The sequence below is a fragment of the Archocentrus centrarchus genome, chromosome 21 (assembly GCF_007364275.1).
Source record: "Archocentrus centrarchus isolate MPI-CPG fArcCen1 chromosome 21, fArcCen1, whole genome shotgun sequence".
NCBI classification, from domain to species: domain Eukaryota; kingdom Metazoa; phylum Chordata; class Actinopteri; order Cichliformes; family Cichlidae; genus Archocentrus; species Archocentrus centrarchus.
Window position 1 is genome coordinate 30,361,137 of NC_044366.1, and position 9,966 is coordinate 30,371,102.

Genomic DNA, 9,966 nt, shown 5'->3' on the forward strand with positions numbered 1-9,966 from the left:
GCGATTGCGGCCTTTGCGTAGCCTCGCGTGCATGTGTGTGTGTGTCTGTGTGTGTGTGTGTGTGGTGTGTGTGTGTGTGTGTGTGTGTGTGCGAGTGTGTGTCTGTGTGCGCGTGTGTGTGCGCGTGTGTGCGTGCGCGTCTGTGTGTGTGCGCGAGTGTCCCCGTCACACGCGGTGCAATGACTATCACTGGCCACTGGGGGGCGGGGGCAATAGCACGCATGCAATGAATGTCGCCGGCCAAAGGGGGTCCCGTTGAGCTGGGAGACCTGGGGTCCCCTCGACCCCCCCCACCGTCGCCACCACCACCACTGCCATTGTTAGGCCTGGGGTCTCCTTGACACCCCCCCCCCCCATCCCCCACCCCCGCCATCGAGAGGCCTGGGGTCACCTCGACCCCACCACCGCAGGGGAGGTCCCGTTGAGCCGGGAGGCCTGGGGTCACCTTGACCCCCACCCCACCGCCATTGCTAGGCCGGGGGTCACCTCGACCCCGCACCTCCACCACCGCCGCCATTGCTAGGCCTGGGGTCACCTCGACCCCGCACCTCCACCATTGCTAGGCCTGGGGTCACCTCGACCCCGCCGCCGCCATTGCTAGGCCTGGGGTCACCTCGACCCCGCACCTCCACCGCCGCCGCCATTGTTGTTAGGCCTGGGGTCACCTCGACCCCGCCGCCGCCGCCATTGCTAGGCCTGGGGTCACCTCGACCCCGCACCTCCACCGCCGCCGCCATTGTTGTTAGGCCTGGGGTCACCTCGACCCCCCCGCCGCGACCATTGCTAGGCCTGGGGTCACCTCGACCCCGCCGCTGCCGCCATTGCTAGGCCTGGGGTCACCTCGACCCCCCCCACCCCCCCCCCCACCACCACCACCACCGCAGGGGCCCCTTGTCAGTGAGCTGGGAGGTGTGGGGTCCCAGTGACCCCCGCCGCCGCCTCCGCCACTGGGACGACTGGGGTTCTGAATTGGTTCGTGTGTGTACACTGTTGCAGTCTGTGTTTGGTTAACAATTCTGCAGGCAGCTAGTGTGCAATAGAGTAACATAAACTTCACATTGCTGCAAAACAGAGTTTGCCGTTAGTATTTTGCATGCATTCACATCATCAAAACAGAGCATGAGATCTGAATACATGTGTTTTTGTTCACTTTAATCCGATTATTTAAAAAATATATTCTTTTCATACCAGGAAGGATGCAGGCTGTGCATGTGAAATACAAAGAATGACAGAAGTATGGTGTGTTTTTGGAATGTGGTGAGTGCAAATATAAGTTTCCAGCATGTTTTATAGATTGTGTTAATCAGTCAGGTTTTGGGGATAGTGCAATTATAGCTGCTATACCAACTGTTATATTTTTATTGTTTTCATTTAATTTATCTTTCTATGCCTTATTTCAAACATGTAGTGCAATTTTGTTATGTTCACAGTTGTCAAAAAGTTCAACATCCCAACTTTGGAGCTAAAAGTCTTTGATGACTCAAAGACTTAAGTTGATGAGGAGGTTTTTGATTTCCTTTTGAACAAACCAAACCTTGGTGTGCTGGAAATTTGTCTAGCACAAGATCCAAATCCAGAAGGGTCATTTGTTTATTTCTGTATAAGATATTTTTGGCCATCTTCATGAGTTTCATTGATAGGATAGTGGGGAGAGAAACTGCAGTCCAGATCAGCATATTTTGGTTGATGCATGTCCACCGGACATCACCAACCTGGGATATGGTCATAAAGATTTTTCCCTTCTTAGCATTTCACACAGCATTTGAAAATGTTTGAACATCAACAATTTCACTTCTTTCCAAAGTGATTCAGAGGCTGGTTACCACACAAAGGCTGTACATAGGCTGTTACTGTTGAAAGAACACAATCAAATGTGCCTGAATTGTTAGTCTGTTTAAAATAATTGTAGTTGTTATGGGGTTTTTTTTGGTTACTATGATACTACTTGTGATTGCATGTTGCTTACTGTTAATTACACCAACCTAATGTTCTAGATGATTTTATGGATCAGCTGAGTTGTCCTGCAAGCAGCTCCTTTACCAGCTCCAGTGGAGAAACTGAAGTGGACTCCGATGGCACATCACATTGCAACACAGTCCTACAACAAGACAGAGAGCTGGAGATGCCTCTCTTGCCCAAGTAAGCTTTGCAGATTACTGTACACCTTTCAGAAAGTTTACACAAAATTGAGTATATTCTATGGATTATTGCCATTGTCATAAAAGCACAAGATTCCGCTGTCTTCCCTTCACCAGCTCATATCCCCCATCTCCTTCCAGTGTATAAATCTCCTCAATGTGAAGCATGTAAAGGGGGAATTCCTCCCTATTATAAAAAGTGGATTTCAGGCCATGATCATGAATAAGTAAATTCAAAACTATACTGATAAATGAAACTGAAAAAAAAAAAACATGCCAACATTTGTTGTTGGGACTATAGAGGTTTGTTTTAATTAAACACGTGGATTGAACAGGTATTTTCATGATATATTGATTATATAATGTTATATTATTACCATCACTTAGATGATTAAAAATGTTTTAAAGAACAAGCTAAGAGGAGACAGGATCCTAAATGAGTATGCTCAGACAAAAAGCCTGACAGACAGCAGACGGCGTGACATGGTCAAGATATTGGTTGCGCATGTGACAAGTGAACATGGGTATGCTGAAAATCTTTGATGCACCTCCCACAATTATTTTTCTAAAGGTGTCATTCACACCTTCAACAGTGCTCATAATTTGTGTGTCTGTATAGGACAAGCCCTTCAAGGCATATCAAAGACTATGCAAAGGGTATCATCACCTTGTTCCCATACCTGGCTGATCAGGTTTGCTATGTAAGTTTAAAAAAAAAAAAAAGAATAGGTCTGACTGCTTGGGTATGGTTTGAGTAGAACTGAAGAGTTTTTTTTCTTTGTGCAAGTCCTCCATTTATGCCACCATTTATTAACTTCCATGTTTTAAATCCCTGTAGAGTTAAGCACTAAAATGCTGAGCAAGTAAGCTCAAATGCTGAAGCTTTAATAATAAAAAAAATATAAAGAGACATGTAATTCAATCGGTAACATTACAGGCATGTGAACTACAATCTGTAAATTACAGTTACTTGCATTCATGGTTGTCTTTGCTTTGACAGCTTTAAAAAAAAAAAAAAAAACTTTTCATCTACTTTTAGGAGCATTATTACAATGCAGAAGATTTTTTTTTTTTAAACCTTTATTTTACCAGGTAAAAAAATGTTTGAAAACTAGTTCTCATTTACAAACATGACCTGGCCAAGAGGCCCCAATCGAATTAGGTCCACTATACATAAATACACAAATATAAACATACAAACATACCAAAAGCAATCAATCAATCAATAAATCTGAGATTTAACATGGAGTATGCATGTAAGTGATGATAACTGGATAAAAACGGCGGCGACGAGGACATGGCGTGGCAAGAGACCGACCGCGCTCCTGGCAGCGACGAGGACGTGGCGTGGTAGGAGGGGCTGCAGCGCTAGCTTAGGGGACTAATATTAGAGGAACTGGGGAGACTGGGGAGATTGAAGGCACTAAAGGGGCTGAAGGGACCGAAGGCACTAAAGGGGCTGGAGGGACCTGAGCAGAGGGAACTGAAGGGACTGAGGGGACCTGAGCAGAGGGAACTGAAGGGACTGAGGGGACCAAAGCAGAGGGAGCATAAGGGACCAGAGGGGACCAAAGTCAGCTGAGAAGGGACCAGAGGGGACCAAAGCAGAGGGAGCATAAGGGACCAGAGGGGACCAAAGTCAGCTGAGAAAGGACCAGAGGGGACTGAAGGGAGTGAAACTAAAGGGACTGGGGCCGAGAGACCTGGGGGAGCTACAGGGCGGACTGAGGGAGGAGATGAGGGGACCAAGGGAGCAGATGAGGGGACTGGAAAAACTGAGGGGCCTGAAATCGAGGGGACCGAAGTTATAGAGGGAACCACGGGAGCTGAAGCTAAAAAGACTGACGCAGTGGGGAGCGAAACTGAGGGGTCAGCTGAGGGGACCAAAGCTAAAGTAGAGGGGCCTGAAGGGACCAAAGCAAATGCTAAGAAAGCTGGGGGGACTGAGGGGACTGAAGGAGCTGAGAGAGCAGAGGGGACCGAAGGAGCTGAGAGAGTAGAGGGGACCGAAGGAGTTGAGGGACCAGAGGCTAGAGAGGCTGGAGCTAAGGGAGCTGAAGGGACCTGAGGGGCTGGAGCCGAGGGAGCTAAAGGGACCTGAGGGGCTAAAACTGGCTGAAGGGGAGCTGCTAAGGCTGGCGTGGGCACAAGGGAACGTGGTCGTGACTTGGGAGCTGCTACTGCAGGCGACGTGGGCGTCATGGCTTGGGTGCTGCGACTGCAGGCGACGTAGGCGTCATGGAGCGTGTTCGTGGCTTGGGTGCTACTGCAGCTAGCGGCTGTGATGTCTGAAGAGGAGGAGCTGGTGGCTCTGGTTGATGGCGTTGGGCTGCTTGCAGGCGGCTGGCGTGGGGCTGCTGCAGGCGGCTGTGAAGGCTGATGGCGAGAGGCTGCAGCTGGCGGCTGTGAAGGCTGAACCATAACTGCCCCCACCCGAGGAACATGAACAGGTGCAGAAGCGGGCCTGTTCTTGGCCGCTTCCACCCGCGGAAACAAAACAGGTGCAGGTACAGAATGTCTCATAGGAGCATTGCTCACAATCTTTTCACTGGTCAGTTCCTTATTCACAGTTTCAGAAACAGTCTTAGAAACACTGTCCGTGCGAGTGTCACAAGAAGACCTTGGTGCCTCTAAATTCAGTATTTCCCTCACAAAGTCCTTAATAAGAGCAGGTAATGAGTCCAAAACCCATGGAAAACTTGATACTAATCTGCGTAAACTGTGTGAAATGGCTCGCTTATTCCCCTCCTTGGGCAAACTTAGCCATTCTTCACATAAATCACACATATAGTCAGAAGTATCCTGCTTCATTTCTTTATCAGCCAAAGTCTCAGGAGGGGCATGTAAAATGTCTTTGTTTTTGGCTGACTTTGCAGCAGGGAACATGAGGTTGGAAATTTCAGCTGAGTTGTTAGACTCAATACAATTCTTAGCCACTTCATTAGGTACAGAGTCTGAAAATATTGTTCTTGATTTGACTGGCATAGCAATAGGGTTACTCACGAAATGCCCGGTGTCACCACACACGGGCGAGTGAACAGAATTGTCCTGAGGCTGCACAGACCGAGCAGTGAAGCCAAGCTTGTCCTGTGCAGTGCAGCAGGCGAAGGCTGCCGTTTCCCTCGTCGAACACCGTGCTTCTTACTCCCGAAAGCAGGCGGAGGCTGCAACGAGGTGACGGATGTCACGGTTTCGGGCTGTGGCCAACGTGGCAGAAGACCCCAATGCAGGACTTGAAGTGAGGAGCTTAATTTAACTCTTGGTTTTTAATAGCAACTTAGAGTCAACTTGACATAATATAAACTTGGTAACATAGACTTGGAGCTTAGACATAACTTGAACCATAAACATGAAGCATAGACATAAAGGCACACAGCAGGAAAAAACAAAGAATAACTGACGTAAGACTGACGACGCAACAAGGAACTAAACAACAGAGAGACCTTAAATACACAGAGACATAATGAGGGAAAAGGGAAACAGGTGACAACACAGGTGAACGAAATACACTAAAGAGACAAGGGGAAGTAAACTAAACACAAAGCACAATGAACACAAGATAAAACAAGAAGTGACCTAACCAAATACATGCCGACTTAACACAGAGACTGACAGAGGGAATGAGAACATGACCAACTAAACAAGACCTGAGACAAGGGAGAGACACTAAGAAACACAGGGAGAACTAAACCAAAGGGAACCTAAACACAGGAGGGTCACGACTTAAACACACAGGAGTACAGGGAAAACCAGAACATGAAAAACCAAAACAGAAAACAAAGAAACTAAGATTCCAATACTAAATTATAACCAAAACTAGAAATGGAAATAGAACAAAACATAACTTCACAATTAGAACTCAAAACACTGGGCCACCGGCCCAGGATCATGACAGTACGTCCCTACCCCTACCCTCACCTATGGTCATGAGCTTTGGATAGAGCCTGAAAGAACAAGAACATGAGTACAAGTGGCAGAAATGAGCTTCCTCCAAAGGGCGGGCCTCTCCCTTACAGATAGGGTGAGAAGTACAGCCATTTGGGAGGGGCTCAGAGTAGAGCCACTGCTCCTTCACATCGAAAGGAGCCAGTTGAGGTGGTTCGAGTATCTGACTAGGATGCCTTTTGGGCGCCTCTCGGGTGAGGTCTTCTGGGCATGTCCTACCAGGAGGAGAATCCTCTGGTATACAGAGAAGTTCATGGTCAACTCCATCAGTGCAAAGGTCCTGTGGCTGCAAAACAGACCCAGATCATCACCTCTCCACCACTGTGATTGATAGTTGGTATGAGGTGCTTGTGCTGATATTCTGTGTTTGGTTTTTGCCAAACATGGCACTGTACATTATTGGCAAACATCTCCACACCTGTCTGTCCAAAGGACATTGTTCCACAAGTCTTGGGGTCTGTTTAGATGAAACTTTCTAAACCTAAGCCATGTTCTTTTAAAAGAGAAGAAGCTGAATCCTGGTAACCTTTCCAAACAACTTATACCGTGGCTTGCAAAAGTATTTATATCCCTTGAACTTTCCATATTTTGTCACATTACAATCACAAACATAAATATATTTCACTGGAATTTAATGTGAAAGACCAACACAAAGTGGTTACAATTGTGAAGTGGAAAGAAAATTATACATGATTCAAAACATTTTATGCAAATTAAAAACTGAAAAGTGCGGTGTGCAAAAGTATTGAGCCCCCTTTTCCCTGAGTGCAACCAATTGCATTCAGAAGTTTCCTGATGACTGCTAATGACTAAAAAGAGTCCACCTGTGTGTAATCTAATCTCAGTACAAATACAGCTGCTCCGTGACGGCCTCAGAGGTTGGTTAAAAGAATACTGGGGAGTAAACAGCATCATGAAGTCCAAAGAACACAGCAGACAGGTCAGGAATAAGATTGTGGAGAAGTTTAAAGCAGGCTTAGGCTATAAAAAGATTTCCCAAGCTTTGAGCATTTCATGGAGCACTGTTCAATCCATTATCCGGAAATGGAAAGAGTATGGCACAACTGTAAACCTACCAAGACAAGGCCATCCACCTAAATTTACAGGCCGAACAAGGAGAGCACTGATCAGAGATGCAGCCAAGAGGTACTTGGTGACTCTGGACAAAGTCCAGTCCAGTCAAAGTCCAGACCTAAACCCAGTCAAGAATTTGTGGCAAGATCTGAAAACTGCTGCTCACAAATGCTCTCCATCTAATCTGACTGAGCTTGAGCTGGTTTGTGAAGAAGCAAAAATTTCAGTCACTAGATGTGCAAAGCTGGTGGAGCCATACCCTAAAAGACTTGCAGCTGTAATTGCAATAAAAGGTGGTTCCACAAAATATTGACTAAGGGGGATGAATACTTTTGCACACTGCACTTTTCAGTTTTTTATTTGTAAAAGATGTTTTGAGTCATGCATAATTTTCTTTCCACTTCACAATTGTATACCACTTTGTGTTGGTCTTTCACATTAAATTCCAGTGAAATATATTTATGTTTGTGGTTGTAATGTGACAAAATATGGAAACGTTCAAGGGGTATGAATACTTTTGCAAGCCACTGTAGATATTCAGTCTTTGTGTAATTGTAATGTCATGAACTTTAACATTTAACATGATAACCAATGCCTGTAGACTCTGAGCACTTAGGTTTTTTTGCAGTTTCTCTGAGAATTGCAGAGTCTGATGTTGGGGTGCATTTGCGAGGATATCCACTCCTGGGAAGATTATAACATTGTGTTAGCACAATGAAGGCTTCTGACCAGCAAACTGCCAGAACGTCTGCTTTTATACAGATGGTCACACTTGCTGATGATTAACTAATCAAGTTGTAGTAGCTGCCTGCTTATTCTCATTATTCCTTTGGAAGTGACAATGATGTGTCAACATTTACTACTACAAAGGAAAATGAAGTGGTTTATCAGGTGAATGAGAAAATTCTCACTAAATAAATAGAAGGTCATTGTGTGAGTGCAAATAGAATAAATAACATTCTAATAATCAGAAAAGAAACAGTGTGGGTGGTATTAAGGAAACAGTTCAGCACAGGACTGTACTCTAGAGTTTTAGCTTACGTATTGCTCTTGGTGGAGAGTTAGGGTGAAGTTAGAGATGAAGTCCACAGAGGGTGAAGCAGTTTTATGTACAGAGTCCAAGAAGTCAAATCATTCACTCTCTGAATTCCATTTACGTGCAGGTCAGGATAAGGTTGGTGTTCACCTTCTGTTTTCTCTCATTTCCTTATTATGTCATATCCCTTTTTATTCTTTAATACGTTAACATTTTGACAATCTTAATGGAGCTTGAATTAAATGTAACTTATATAACTCTTGATGGTTTTGTGCAAGTGTACAAATACAGATATCTTTATTTTGTGATCATGTTTACTGTATATATTCTAATTCTCTGCTGTAATTCCACCATTGTATTCCTCATCGTGGTTAAGAAAAGCCTTCATGAGCCTATGTATATTTTTATTGCAGCTTTGTTATTGAACTCTGTTATGTTGAGCACTGTTATTTACCCAAAGCTTTTGATCGACTTTTTATCTGAAAGACCGATCATGTCATATTCTGCTTGTCTCTTTCAGTTTTCTCTGTATTACTCTCTGGGTGGGTCAGAATTTTTACTGTTGTTAGCCATGGCCTATGATAGATATGTGTCTATATGCAAACCTTTGCAGTATCCAGTTATCATGAGACAAACCACTATTAATATTTTGTTGGCATTAGCTTGGATTGTGCCCTCTTCTCAGGTTGCAGTGATAGCTTTATTAATGTCCCCCGAGAAAATCTGTAGCTTTACTTTTGATGGACTTTTTTGCACTAACACAATTTACAAACTCCTGTGTGAGCAATTGGAATCAATAATTGTACATGATATAGTTGTACTGTTTAATGTTGCAATTCTCCCTGTGGCTTTTATATTTTTTACATACGCCAGGATACTTGTAATATCCTATCGAAGTTGTAGAGAAGTCAGGAGAAAAGCTGCACAGACCTGTTTACCCCACTTGATAGTTCTGATCAGCTATTCGTGTTTGTGTGCGTGTGATGTCATATCAGGCCTGGAGTCTAATGTTCCAAAAACTGTGCATTTAATAATGACTTTACAAATAGTGACATATAATCCCCTTTTTAATCCAATCATATATGGACTAAAAATGAAAGAAATTTCTAAACACCTCAAGAGATTGTTCTGCGCTGTAAAAATGAACTAATTTATCAGCAGTGTCAACTAATCAGTTTGTTGCTTACTCTGCAATAATGAAGACAAGTCAGTGTTGTTAAATCAGTCTTCCTGCCTCCTGCTTTCTCCATCACTCTCACTTCTTTGCAGATGCGTAGCCTGAATTCTTATTATTTTCTGCTAACACTGTTTGCATTCTGTGGAAGTCTTTGCATCAACCAGTGTACATTTGCTTCAGCCACCAGCTGTTTGGCTTTGTGAGGGAATAAACCGCACAGGCTTTTCTGTTCTAACTGGCCTCTGCTTCAGCTCTCGTGTGAACACATCTGTGAACAACATAGCAGGTTAAGTTCTTAATATTACAACCATCTTTATCTCTGTTTTGTGTCTAATCTACTGCTGTATTCTTCCTGTCTGCAGGAAGCTGAATTCAGAGGGAAAGCTTTGCAAACTGGCCCAGAGTCACATTTCTGAACTCTTTTCTCTGTATTCTGTGAACTTTCATTGAGCTGTTTTAAGGCTGATGACGTTAACCCCTTTGTCATTGCTTTCACTCATTCCTCCCATCAACAACTCTCTAGTTTATGGCTTGAATCTACCCCAGATCACAGGAGAGATTTTCAAAATTTTTCAAATTATGCAAAATGTTTTATT

General features: G+C 44.3%; 1 protein-coding gene across 1 annotated transcript; it reads left to right on the top strand.

Annotated features, from left to right (window-relative positions):
* The first annotated feature begins 8,419 nt into the window (after positions 1 to 8,419).
* Positions 8,420 to 9,343, top strand: LOC115801293 (olfactory receptor 6N2-like). Its single transcript, XM_030759073.1, has one exon. The coding sequence runs from the start codon at positions 8,420 to 8,422 to the stop codon at positions 9,341 to 9,343; it is 924 nt and encodes a 307-aa protein (XP_030614933.1).
* Positions 9,344 to 9,966: the final 623 nt, after the last annotated feature.

Excerpts from the sequence above, each read along its gene's own strand:
- LOC115801293 (XM_030759073.1), top strand. The coding sequence starts at position 8,420 with ATGGAGCTTGAATTAAATGTAACTTATATAACTCTTGATGGTTTTGTG.